The 14,173-nt window shown below is 37.1% G+C and overlaps 1 protein-coding gene across 1 annotated transcript in view; it reads right to left on the reverse strand.

Annotated features, from left to right (window-relative positions):
* Positions 1-637: 637 nt before the first annotated feature.
* Positions 638-14,173, reverse strand: part of LOC113232813 (transcription factor E2F2) — a 34,481-nt gene continuing 20,945 nt past the window's right edge. Inside the window, exons 6-10 of the mRNA XM_026467629.1 lie at positions 13,177-13,282; positions 10,337-10,445; positions 9,135-9,283; positions 8,370-8,477; positions 638-1,026 (exon numbers count right to left, since the gene is read on the reverse strand). Coding sequence (XP_026323414.1) covers positions 911-1,026; positions 8,370-8,477; positions 9,135-9,283; positions 10,337-10,445; positions 13,177-13,282 — 588 coding nt within the window. The 3' untranslated portion in view covers positions 638-910. The remainder of the gene's footprint in view (positions 1,027-8,369; positions 8,478-9,134; positions 9,284-10,336; positions 10,446-13,176; positions 13,283-14,173) is intronic.

Below are 14,173 nucleotides of genomic sequence, written 5' to 3' on the forward strand. Positions count from 1 at the left end.
CGACTTTAACACTATGCACTCTAAGAGCTACATCCTATTAAGACAGTTTCACTATTTACTATATAAGCTACGTTCGTTGCTTTACAATGGTTCGGTTTTTTGGAGGTATTAAAGGTATTGTGGTACTTGTATTCATACACTATTATAGAGCCGAAATTCCTTAAGCTAATCGGGCCGTGCGTCTTAAATACATCTTTGAGGAACATATCCATAGTTTTTAAGCGTTTCAATTCAAGTCGTCGGCACGTTCATACTGGTCGCTCTTTACTCTGAAGTTTACTAACTGTCACTGCGTTTAGTTTTGACGCTTAAACGTTGTACATAAAGTACAATTTCAACGGAGAATTTCGACAGCTCGCATACAGCAGCGTAGGACCGTGGCATAGCGACCATGATAAACCTTCCTGTCAAACGGGTTTAACACCGCGCACGTATCTAACTTTACACAAATAAGTACGCACTGTTTCCATAAATATACTTATTTCCACGCACCATATCGCACATGACAACTAACATAGTATTATCTCTAAATTGCTATAAGTTATATTAATATTACCTATTTAATTTCAAAGTGACAGTGTTGTCCCGTCACTTTGAAATTAAATCGTATACGAATGACATACAAAAATATAGTGACATTTTGGAGATAAATTATTAATATACTGCAATTTTTGAGATAATACTATGTTAATTGTCAAGTGCGATATGTTGAAACGAACCGTGTTCGGAGTCACGGACTGTCACCACAACTAATAGATACATAAAGATCCCATTATTTTCGTTACTATTGTACTCATAGTACAGGGAAGATCCCAGTTTGAAACCAGGTTTTTAGTGTGATTATCAAGCACGTATACGAATGCGAAGCAAAACCCGCGTGACAGTGAAAAGAGCTCCAGCGTCTTGGGCACTAGAACTCGAAGTCGAAGAGCTCGGAAAGGCCCTCGTCGTGGTCGAGACAAAAGCCGTAGTCGGTCGCCGACATCGGCGGCTCCAGCGCCAGGAATGGTTCCAACTCCAGTGTCTCTGTGAACGTATGACAGTTGCCATATTAGTTAAGAGTAAAAATTGTTTATTAAAACACAACTGCATCGGTATTCGATACCTCCAATTAACACTACGCCAAGTTAATTTTTCGACCTGTTCTGTTTTTATTTTGTTTTGTTTCTTTTTTTTTCACAAAACTCGTTTTTGAATTAGTTTTTTTTTTTTACAAAATTTGGGGAGCATTACATTCGTAGATAAATACAACTGTTTACAAAAATAACAGAAAATTACCAAAAAATATAATAGCGTAGTGTTCATAAGATGTATCCACATGTAAGTTTTTTGACCATCGATACCGCGAGACGAAATTTTAAAAGGATTTATTTTGCAAATTTAAACCGTATACGCGTGTCGAGAAGTTATTACGACAAATGCCAAATTATTGCGATATACAGCGTTGGACGGTGGCCACATAGTGTACTAATTACTCTAGAAAAGCGGAAATACGGTTCGCTTAGCCTTGGTAGTTAGCATCCAGCTAAGTCGGGTCCATATTTAAAAAAGCGGTAAAACGGAACAGACGAAAAGAAATCTCGACTCGCCTTATAAACAATAATTTATAATTAAACTTAAAAAACTCATAATTTATAATTAAAGATTATAACTGCGACACATTCGTGAATAAATGACAAAGATATTATAATTATAACACACAAATAAATTTCGAGGCTGAAATAAAACATTACGTTATTACATTACATAATTTACATAAATAAATTAGCATGATAAATAAAATAAACAAACATATCAAAAGTTATTCGTAAGTGATTGTTACATATACAACATTATTCACAATATTATAAAAAGAGGGACATACACTATCCTGCAAGCACACACAAACAATGACGTTCTTAACACACCAAACGAAGCGGGGTGATGTCGTAGCGCGGTTTGTTTCCATACAAATTAAAGTGTAGCCAGTCTCAACTTTGTATGTAAACCGCTGTCCATAATACTTTTTTTCAGTAGAATAAATCTACTTGTGCGTAGCTTATTCTACTGACATACCTAACACATAAAAAATTACAACATTTTTGTCACAATTAACCTTACCTTTACATTTTTTCAGTTCTTAAAAAAAGTATATTATTCAGAAAACAATATCCATGTAGATAATGTTGTTTGACATTAAAGCGACGGTATACGACTTAATCACAGATCGAACCATCCCATATGTATTGTCGTTTAATAGATATCATAAAATCATAGTATAGGTCCCAATAAACCGTCGTTAAATATACAAATACAATAAACAAAAAGTTAGCAAGGTCCACAAAGCATCCCCCGACAACCTGCGTAACTGTGCAACAGCTGAGAAGACACTGATCAAGCTCATTGTCGAAGCATAGGCGAACGATGCTATGGAACCTAGGGCCTTAGCGCAAACGCATCTGAGAAACGAGTTAATTGAGTACTATTCAATATATAGGGTATTTATTTAAAGATTAGAATATATTCTCTGCACACCCTCTGCATCCCCTATAATATTTTTACGGAAATAATAAAGGTTCCGAATAACAAATGAAATTGCAACGAACTGTGGCTAACTGTAATACTAAGTTGCGTTAAAATGAGTTACTGAACAATAAACACAGAATATACCGATAAAATTATTTAGCAACAACTCGAGAACTTGTTCAAGTCACAATTCTTGAAAAAAACTGTACTTCCGAATAATATATTAAAGGTCCGAAAAAAATACTAACTTACCGATGTATGGTTTTACAAGCACTTTGGTGCTTGTAAACTTTGGTTTATGAAACATAAAGTCGCTTTTACTTATACTATAGATTTTGTTATACAAGTGAGTTATGAACAATTTCCGCGGCAATGAAAATTCAACCTAACATTTACTTAATTATTTATTTACATAATTAACTGTTCTGTGATGTCATTGTAATATTTTAATGTGCAATAAAAACAATACTAAATTAATTATTAATTCACTTGACTTCGAGGTTGTTATCAGCAGATAGAAGTTTAAAATTCTGCATAGAATAACGAAAGGTTATCGTCAAAATGTCGGATGACATGTCGGCTAACACATAGATCTCATTGAGGTATATTGATTAACACAGCCACAATATGTTCGCTTATAAACGTGGCGCAAAGTTCTGTAATAAGCCAAAGTTACCAAGAACCATAAACTTTTCTATAGTGAACTATTATTTAATTAATGAAGTAATTTTCTCAGATGTAGTGCACTACGGCCTATTCCTGGCTTTACATGGAATAGTGAAATGTTACGCTAGTTTGTTAAAGGATTTGTGAGAAAAATGATAATGTAAAACCATGTACCCATGTGTGAAACCGGGTGGTTAGATGACGATATTTGATCGAACACTAGGTTTTAAATTGATTTGCAACAAAACCACCGTTGTGATACTGTCAGACCGTAGTTAAATGATATATGGAATTAACAAATTACCCAAGATCAACACATTTTAAACTTTGTATTGTTTGTGCAATTGTGTATTTTGACGTTTAGTGGAATGACATCTACAATCGATTGCGCATGTCATTCCAAGAAACATGTAACATTTAGAAATTTTATTTATGTCACAAAAATGAACCTTAACCGTTAAAAGGAGATACCAAAACCATTTACCCAATGAACAAACAAATGTGCAGAGAAGTACCTTATAACGTTTGAAGATTCAGAACGAAAGTTTTGTGCAATTCGATTGAACCAAAATGACGTTTTCATTAATTTTAACAACATAAATGATTACAGCGAGTGTTGTTAAACTCCATGCCCTGTGCTCATACAAACAATAGAAAAGATGTTTGAACACATGTCCTATCTCAACTTTGATAGATAATAGGTGTTGTATAAACGTCATTTTAGCTACAACAAAAGTGGTATTAAAATTAGATAAAGATGTGCAGGTCGTCGTTAGAGATGAGCGTTGTTACGAGTTAGTAGGCCCGGGGCCGCCGTGAGCTGAATCCCATGGTGCTACAGAGAGTTAACTGCAGCCTCACGGGTTGCAGCGCACGGAGACACCGCACTGCAAACCTCCCCAGCTTCGATGATGTTATGTACACGTCGATCCGAAGTTTACAGCACACCGTGATAAGATCGTATTAATTTATCCCTTCCATAAAAACGAGACTTACTCTCCAAACTATTATTATTACTGACTTGTATACCCATTAAGAGCGGTTACACTGGGCGTCTTACAGGCAGATTTTACAGGCGGTGGTAGCGCTACAAATGTACGATTGTATCGCTGCTAAGTCGCGTGTGTGTAAAGGTAAAAGATTAGCGACGGCATCGCAATTGAATCGCTGCAACGCGCTGCCAAAAGTAGCCGCCAGTCGTGCATAACCGCTCCAAATTACAGTTAATTATTTCATTTTAATATAAATGTCTGGACATGGTCCTAAATTGGTGAGAGTCTAAAAATAGTAAAAAACCAATTTATAATAAAAAAATAAAATGGTCATTTCAAGAAGTGGTCAATTCAAGAAGTGGTAAATTCAAGAAGTGGTCAATTCGAGAAATGGTCAATTCAAGAAGTGGTCAATTCAAGAAATGATCGATTCAAGTAAAAACAAAGCAAAGAGACTTATTAACAATAATTCTCTTGCGGAGTCGAAGCTACAAAATCTCGATCATCGCAGAAAAGTAGCCTGCTTGTCGGTTTTCTATCGGATACATTTCGGGGAGTGCGCGCAGAACTTTTCAATTTAGTTCCACCCTCACCTTTCCTCCTTCGGTCGACTAGACGGTCCGGAGCACTCCATTCTTATGTCGTTGATATTCCACCTATTCGCACTAAGCGCTTTGCTTATTCCTTTCCGATGCATACGGCAAAGGAATGGAATGCTCTACCGGCAATCTCATCTGTATTTCCCGAAAAGTACAGTTTGGGGCTATTCAAGGCTAGAGTGAATAGGCATTTTTTAGGCAAACGCGTCCCATCGTCGCTCAACATCAGCTGAGATTGTGGCCAAGCGTGTGTCATGTGTGTGTGACATGTAGAAGACGCCCCGTAACCGAACTGAAATTGCAGACATTCAATCTACTACTAAGTTGGAGAATAGACTTCTTATCCAAGCCGTTGGGAATCGTGTTATATGAAAGCGTCTCCATTAGTACGTGGAGAAGCTTCTAGGTGACGAAGGGTGGAGAAAGCAAGCTGTTGAAGAAGGTACGCAGCAAATGCTGCAGACATTTGGCGTACAATACTTATTATTAAGTAGAAGAATAGAGTTCAAGCGGTTAAAAATCTTATTATATAGACCCTTAACCACTGGTATTCACAAAGAAACTGCCACCAGTATTATTATATACAACGAAGCTGATAGAACTTACTAATATCCGTAGTAAAATTTTGCAGCACATTACTCTAATACCATATCTAATTCGTAAATGGAAATACTCTTGTGTATTGTTGTTGTCTATGGTTGGGATAAATTAAGATGAGAAATATAGTCAAGTAACAAATAAAAAACTTACAAAAATAACTGGCACCATAAAGAAAGATACTTGTCAGACTTAACTTTCATAAACGCAAAAGACGATGTTACGTACACAGATTAGTTTTACAATTGTTATGTATAATAAATCATATATTAGAATAATACATTATTTACAAATGAAAATGAGCTACGTAAAACAGATTTCACACACACTTGTTAATTCGTATGCACAAAAAAAGTTAAATTGACACTTATCAGTGTTATAATATTATTGAAACTTTTCCCTGCCAAGTTTTACTCCCAATAATATTTCACTGAATAATACAATTACTAAGGCCCGTATTTATAAACAGCTCTTAAAGTCCGGTATTAATGGCATGTTTACACAGGGTCAACTGCTACCTTCGAAAAAGGCACAGTCGACTCACTGTTTACACCAAGTCGAGCAAACTACAGTCGTCAAACGATTCAGTGTTTACACTGAGTAGTTTAGCGCTTTCAGCGGGCAAGCCAAGGCGACATGTCGACCTACTGTAAATACATCATAAATATGCCACTCAAAGCTCAAGATGCATGTCAATCTTCTCTATTAATAAAGCATCTCATACAATATCCAAATACTTAAGTCATCTGCATCTAGAATGATACAATTACCAAACTAAGGGCCGTATTCCAGAACTCTACTCAATGCTCAAGTCAGGACTTGTATATACTTCAATAACTAATATTATTTAACGAATACTATTTCAAGCACTGGAAATACAACCTTAATGGCAAGGACTTGAGTATGATTTCTAGTGCTTTAAATCATACACAAGTCCTGACTTGAACATTGAGTAGAGTTCTAGAATACGACCATAAGTGACCAAGACCCCTGGATGTTATTGAATCGGAATTGATAACGATGTTATCAATAAACGTTCCTTAGCACTTAAGCTACGAGATATTAATTTTAATCAATCAAGTGAGATGATGAGAAAATGCCAGTGATTATAGTATATTAACACTGGAGAGTTTGAGAAACATTTGTAGATCAAAATGACATCTCAGCCGATATGCACTTAATGCAGGGCTTGGCTGTTTATTTATAGAAGCCTAAAAGTTCTGACTCATTCAACTGAATTACGAGAAGTTCAGTTTTTCATCGACTCAATAGCATTCCTTTTTTTTTTCACTGGGATATGAAGATGTTTCAAAATAACGGAAGGTATCTGGAACAGTTCTCCACCCCGTTGCGGTAAAAAATGAGCTTTATAACATTTCTGAACGTCTCATAATAATGATATACACTTTAAGGCAGGGGTTTCAAAAACATATCACACTGCTTTCAAGTGGAAAAATCAACATCCTACATATTGTCTACCCAAAAAACAGGAAACAGACAAACATTTATTGATATAGATATTATATCACACGAGAACACGTAAGACGTGACCCTCATTTTGATGAACAACATGCCGGATATCGAGATCCCGTTTTAACAAGTTAGTAAAGGATGACATGGATTATGACGTGAGCACCAAGCATGCGTGGAAAAGGTCAATTGACGGGAGCATATGTACGACGAAAGTTAAACATTGATTCAACAGTGTTCATAGTGTACGAGCTTTATAATGGTTTATTCCTCTTCCATTTAGATTGTAGGAATACATTTATGTACTTTGAAACACTGAGAAAAATAATACAATAGTTTGAAATTACGAGTCAAGACCATGTAGGTATGTCTCGGAACAAACACACACATTCTGGTCCTGGTATTCTGAGTGGAGGCAAAGTACAGGAAATTATTCACTATTTGAGGCCAGGTAACTGGTGCAAGTAATTGTTTGGCACTCTACGATTATAATACAAATAAAACGGCGCGTGCATGCGTCAGGCTCGAAAATAGATTACTCCGGCGAACATATCGTCCCTTATATGATAGATGTAACTTACGTGTGACGAAAATGATCTATTAACTCAATAATACAAGGTGAAAATCTGAAGAAAAGTATGTAAATAACTTCCGTTTTTGTCATAATCGTATGTTACATCTATTCGTGTCAGAGTGGACGAAATATAATCCGACGAAAGAGGAATAAGCCTTTATAACCGGATAAAATAAAAAAATGTTCGAAAATTGGACGTTAACGAACGCTCCCTAATCAGATCAAATTACAACCAAATCTGTCTGTAAGTGAGCTGCGTAGTAGCCGCGAATCTTGACCGTCGCACAGCGCGCCGTGGAGCTAGAACTCTGACTGTGATGTGACGTCATACACATGTCACAGCCAAAGTGCTAGCCGCACAACGCGCTCCGGTCCCTCGGAAAGCCTGTGTGGGAGGAAATCGTTTAACCCTGCCTACATTACTTCAGCTAATAACAGTTATTATTATTTCTCGATGAACTAAGCGGCTAGAGCAGATGCGTATTCACTGAACTTATATTTGTGTACCTTCAACTGTTAATGACATCAGATATGTATTGAATTTGTTATAAAATTTATCCCAAACACCACAATATGTATCGTATGTACGTAAAATAAATTATTTTGTTACTTATAGGCAACAGCATAAGCGACAAAATTCATTGCATCCGTTTTGATTTGGATTATATTTCTAATTTAAGAACTACAATGCTTTGGACAGGACAGAATGGCATCTACTACAATGACAAGAGCTTAGCTATTAAATTAAAAAAGAAATTTGATGCTTTACAAGTAAATATACATTTTTACCTTCTCCCTTAAAACTATTGGATCTCTTTATACTACTGGAATTGCTTTAGAATTCTTTTCATTTCTAGTTCGTGAATATCTTAGGCAAACAAATATGATTCATTCATTCGTTCACCACAGAAAATTAAATGTTTGTTTCACATTTGGCAAGAAGGCAGAAAAGGCGTAAGCAAGTACCTGTCTCCTGGTCCTCGGTCTGCAGCTGGAAACGTCCGCCGCCCATGATGGGCGCGAAATCGTCGCTGTCGGCGATGAGCGCGTTGCGCAGCCGGCCGCGCGCGCCGCCTGCGCACAAGCACGGGTTACTCTATTGTACTTCCCGCCGGACGCACACGCACGCTTCCAAGCGATTTCATTATAATAATACTAACAAAACCGTTTATTTGCCTCGATTCCTTAATAAGTAAATAGGTATATGTTACATTACGTATTCCAGAGACTTGCTGGAAATTATGTTGCACTGGCAAAATAGCTTTACAAAACATAGTACGTTAATGTAAATGTAATTCATGTAACAAGTAAAAACTATGATTACTATTAATACTAAGAGAAAAATTTTCCTTCGACCCGGTAGAATTTGAATCCACGACCATGCTGCACCACAGCATTGCTCATACGAATTGAGCCACGGGTCAGGTTACAAAGTTGTCGAAATTCTCCAACGTGTTTTTGTTATAGTTATATCTTTGTACTGGCTTGCGGCATTCATCGCCACTAGTGACATGTAGTGAGAGATTTTTTAAAAGCCTCACTGCAGCCGGTATCTTTTCAAAAATGTCTCACTAGACGTCAGTTCAGTATCAGACGTGGGATTTAAAAAGGTCCGCACTCAGCAACGTGCAACAGCACCGCTGATGACATAATACATACAACCTGCATTTATAAAAAGAATTGACTGTTTTCCCAAGGTTTTTAGAAAGCTATGCCAGAATAGCCACTGACTGTCGGGCGTCGCTTGAGGCGGCGGCGGTGGCTGCAACGGCGTAGGGCGCGTCAGCGGCGAAGCCAGCGGCAGCGTGGGGTCCGTCACGCACGGCGTGCACACCACCAGGCTGCGCACGGGGCCATCGGGGTCGCGCTTCACCGGCGTCCTGCACAACACCACAGTCCAACATCAGCGACGTCCGGAGTTAGCAGGTTCCATCACGGCGTTTTCTTTACCGTTTAAGCGAGTGACAATTGATTATCAACACTCCTCGACGACAAGTAAACTCGAACCATTTTCGTAGGAGCCCAACTAGGCTATCATTATTTTTAGATCGGACTAATTCTCTACGGCGTGATTAAGTAACCAACTGTTAGTTTTTGTTCTTTAATCGATTATACTCAAGTCAAGTAGGTAACTTAAATGTGATAGTTATTGCAAGTAATAAGCGTTTTACAGTGAATAATTGACTAATCGACTGTGAATTGGCAATCAGTACTATCTCAATTTTGACAACTTTACAGGATGAAGAAAAAATCATTTATATAGCATCTGGTTTATTAAATAAAAATACGTAGGGTCGTATTCCAGAACTCTACTCAATGCTCAAGTCAGGATTTGAGCAGACTCGAGTATGATTCCAAGCACTGGAAATACGACCCTAATGGCAAGGACTTGAGTATGATTTCTAGTGCTTTGAATCATACTCAAGAACTGACTGAGCATTGAGTAGAGTTCTAGAATACGACCCTTAGTGTACATACACACACGTGTAATAAAAATATTTAAAAACTACGTATTTTTATTTAATAAACCTGATGCTATATAAATGACGCAAATAATTTTTTCTTCATCCTGTAAAGTTGTCAAAATTGATATAGCACCAATTGCCAGTTCAGTCGTAATATAGATTTCGTTAACACAACATACAGCCAAACTCACTCATGGGCAAAAATACACAATAATAATGTATACAGAGCATGGTAACCCAATGGGAAATGTTGCCTCTCTATTGAAAGATTTACAGTTAGAACCCCTGTGGTGCCGCATATGTATGACTACAATTTTTAATATTCTTCAGTAACAATACCTGTCTCTAACGGTGAAGAAAAACATCGTAATGAAACCTGGACATCGTCTTGTCCTATACTTGTGTGCAATGGTAAGAATAATGGCTTTTTTAAAATGTATCCATGGTGATCCAGGCGTCTGCACTTACGTGAAGTCGGCCGTGATGGAACAGGAGGTGACGGACTGCAGCTGCGCAATCAAAGGTGCCAGTAAGGCCTTGTTGTCCTCCAACAGCGGGTCGGCGGGCAATATTGACGCTGCAACACATTAAATATTGTCCATTGAAAATCTTCGTTGTAGCCTATTCTCGGCTGCGACTTTTTCTGCAACCGTGACTTGTACCCATTTGGAAAATAGAGAGGGCACTCGAGACGGCTCACCCAAGGCACTAGCCTCTTGAGAACTGGATGAAGTCAGTGTCAATGGTCTGTGACAACCTTGTACACTGGCTAATCTGGGGTCAGAACCAGAACTTAGAAGGCTCCTGTGCACGCACAAGTTATCGTGCCCTTCTCGTATACCGTAAGTGTCGTATTATCAAAACTTATGAAAAAAGGAAGGTGATATGGTTTGAGCTGAATGTGATGTACTTCACAGCAGCAATGGACATCGGGTCTAATACAAAAACCACGAAAAAAATGTCCAAAGTTAACCTATACAAACGTAGTGACATGTAACGAAATATAAAAAACTAAAACATTTAGTTTAAATTGTAACGTCATTGCAGTACTGCCTCATTTTGATTGCAACAATTTAAGTGCCCAAAGACACCATATTCAGCTTCTACTGGAAACTTAACGAAATGCACCATATTTAGCTTCAACTGAAAATTACTTGACCACTAGAGTAATGGAATAGCCTTTCTCGTAAATATTAATAATTTTTTATATATATTATTATGTCGAATTTTGTACAAATTCACTTAAAGGTATAATAAAGAGTTGGGCAGATACATACATACAAAGATTACTATGAATGTGAAAATAAGCGAGTACTATAAGAAATGTACCGATATTCCAACTAAACGTAAACTCAAATGTCCGTAATTCCGAAAACCGATTTATAATAAAACCGTTACGCTATAGAGTAATTTTGATGCTTTTTACAAAGACAAAATTAGCTTTTATTTTGTAATCTTCGTAAAAAAAAATACATTTTACATTATGAAAATTCGAGCAAACGTTATTTCGGGCAAATGCCCATTCGGGTAATCCCAAGCCGTAAAACGAGTACAACAATATTTTGTTAGTTATTGCTAACGTTTAATAAAAAAATAATTTTAAAAAAAGGATTAAAATCAAAGCGACTCTATAGTTTCTTTCTTCTAAATATTTCAATCGGTTGTGGTTCGAACAATTGAAATTGACCAAGAACTTTATATAAGCTTCTAGAAACTGACGTAATCTGTCTCTTTCCATCTATTGCGTATGTATCGTGTAGAAAAAGGACAGTTAGCTATTTGATTATTTTGTGTGCTTTTGTAATTTATATTTACGATTCAGTTATATATAAATTAAATACTATAAAACTGTACAAAATAACACTTTTAAATGAAAACTATTATAACACAATATATTTGTTCAGTGAAAATATGATACAAAATCCTGTTTTTACACTTTACTGCAGTAATTTTTACAAGTTATTATTATTGGTACTGCATGATTGACAACCGCGCTGTCAGTCGAACAAACGAAGACTGTTGCGCGATTGACGCTCTGTATGCGATGTAAACGCTGCGGAAGCAGGTGCGGACACTTTTTAGCGCGAATCCGACGTCCATTTATTGGTAGGTCAATGATTTTTAGTGTTTTGGGGTTACAAAAAATAGTTTTCTGTTGAATTCATTACGATCGAAATCAACGTGTAATATTAGTTCAAAGATTCGATGTCGCCCTTTTAAAACGCTAATGGAGAATTTTAGTCACTGACGATCTCGGTTACCTAGCGCTGTGAGAGATGTTAGGAAGTCCCAATTTGGGAAAAAATCTTCTCTAAATTGTTTCTGATGTGCTCCTTAGTGTCTTCAATGTTTAATTAATTGCTCTAGTACTCATAGCAGAGGGGATTCCCTAGTTTGAGACCTGGTGATTGACATTATTTTTAGACACATTATCATGATCCAATAAGGCTCCACCCCTTAACCACGTAACATATACTAAGTGCCTTAAGAATGTATGATTTATAATTTGCCATTTCAACTCGTCTTCAGATTGGGTTTTACATTACAGAGTTCAAGAATTCAAATCATATAGGTTTCTAGGGTGCACGAAAGGAGCCCCCCGGCACGACGTACCATTACTTTTCTGTGCATCTGGGCATGGGCAATAATAGGTGAGTAACTTACAGCAAATGGCAATATCTTTCTTTCACCACATTGGCAAGCATTATAGTGTATGCCATTGATACGATAATAAGGTGTGGCAGTCTGCCACGTTATTATTATTAAATGCTAATGAAAACAGTTCCTTTCCAATTGCTGTCAAATATTATTTTTAAGTAAGAAGGTGATAATTCTTATGTTTTGAACAAAACTCTTTGTGCCAAACAAAATCGATACATCTACATATGTTTAATTCACAGCCTAATTGGTTTTACCAACTGCTTCTCAAGCAGAATCCGGACTAGCACCTCTGAGTTTTTTGGAATTTACGCACCATCGATACGATAAAAAGATATAGGCTCCATGTATTCATTCAATAATTTCATGAATTAAAAAACAGTGTAAAAAAAATTGTGTAAGCGTGTTCTGTTCTGTCGCAATACTCTTTTCATACGCGCATTATATACACATTACGCATGTCTCTCATTGTAGTAGACAGAGACCATGGACCTCCACGCCCTTCACCCGCATCAGTCTTTTCATACACACCCGTTTAGTACTTATGACCTGACCTTTTGAAACCTGGGTAAAATATGTACACCGAGTTCATCTTTTCCCTACGTTTCTCCACCCGCATTCGGTCTATAAATATTTAAAACAATTCTTACAAGGTGTAGGTGTAGGGGGTCGTTCCTTCGGACAGAGATACACTTCAATTTCACCGGACATGGACTTCAAATGTATCATGTAGCCCTTTTCGTCGGGGTGCGGTACCTGCAAATGAAAATAGGCCGCTGTTCTAGAAAGCAGGAACGTAGCAAAGAAATATATTAAAATACCCAATACATTCAGTTCTTCACAATTATTCAATCAGTTTTGCGACTCTAGGATAATACATTAAATTTATTCATGTATTTACAATAATCATTGCGAGTTCTATTTGTGAGGATATTAAGAAGTGATGTTATGTTGTGCACACGGCAGAGAAGCTTTTTTAATTGTCTACTGTTGATATTAAACGAGCTTCACTCGGGTCTATATCACAGTTTCAATCAATGAAAAACATTAACTTTACCAGATTTTTCCTTAAATATCAGTACTGAATAAGAACACGGGCTCCGTTCTCAAGGGAATTTAAATCTCCATGTCTATACAATAATACATCATTCATATCAATCATAGTAATCTATTTAGAACGTAATATCGCTTGTACAATGATTTGGCAACACAGCACAAGCTTGTTGTTTTTGCTGTCAATCTGGTGTGTACAAAGAATACATGTAAAATACAGCCAGGATATGTCATGGTTAGTATGTATTAATTAGTAATCTATTAGTGTATTAACTGTTAGAATTCTACAAATATGTAATAGAAAGTCATTTATAGTCAATCAGAATAGAATATAGAATGTCAGTCATAGTGGTTGAGGGAAAAAGCAATCCCCGTGTGCGTCTGTGAAGTTGCAAAACCACGTGGCGAGGACGGCTTCACAAAGAGGAAGCCCACCAGCCGCAACCTTTGTGGCACAGCACCGACAGGATCGAACTTTTTGCGGCGTCCGGGCATACCGTCGACGCTGCTGTACCTGTCGCGATAGCATTTCTCCACGAAGTTTGAGAAGATAGTGGAGTACATCGGACCAAAAGCCAAATACGCCCTGAGACT

The sequence above is a fragment of the Hyposmocoma kahamanoa genome, unplaced genomic scaffold (assembly GCF_003589595.1).
Source record: "Hyposmocoma kahamanoa isolate Upper Pololo Valley unplaced genomic scaffold, ASM358959v1 78, whole genome shotgun sequence".
In the NCBI taxonomy this organism is placed as follows: domain Eukaryota; kingdom Metazoa; phylum Arthropoda; class Insecta; order Lepidoptera; family Cosmopterigidae; genus Hyposmocoma; species Hyposmocoma kahamanoa.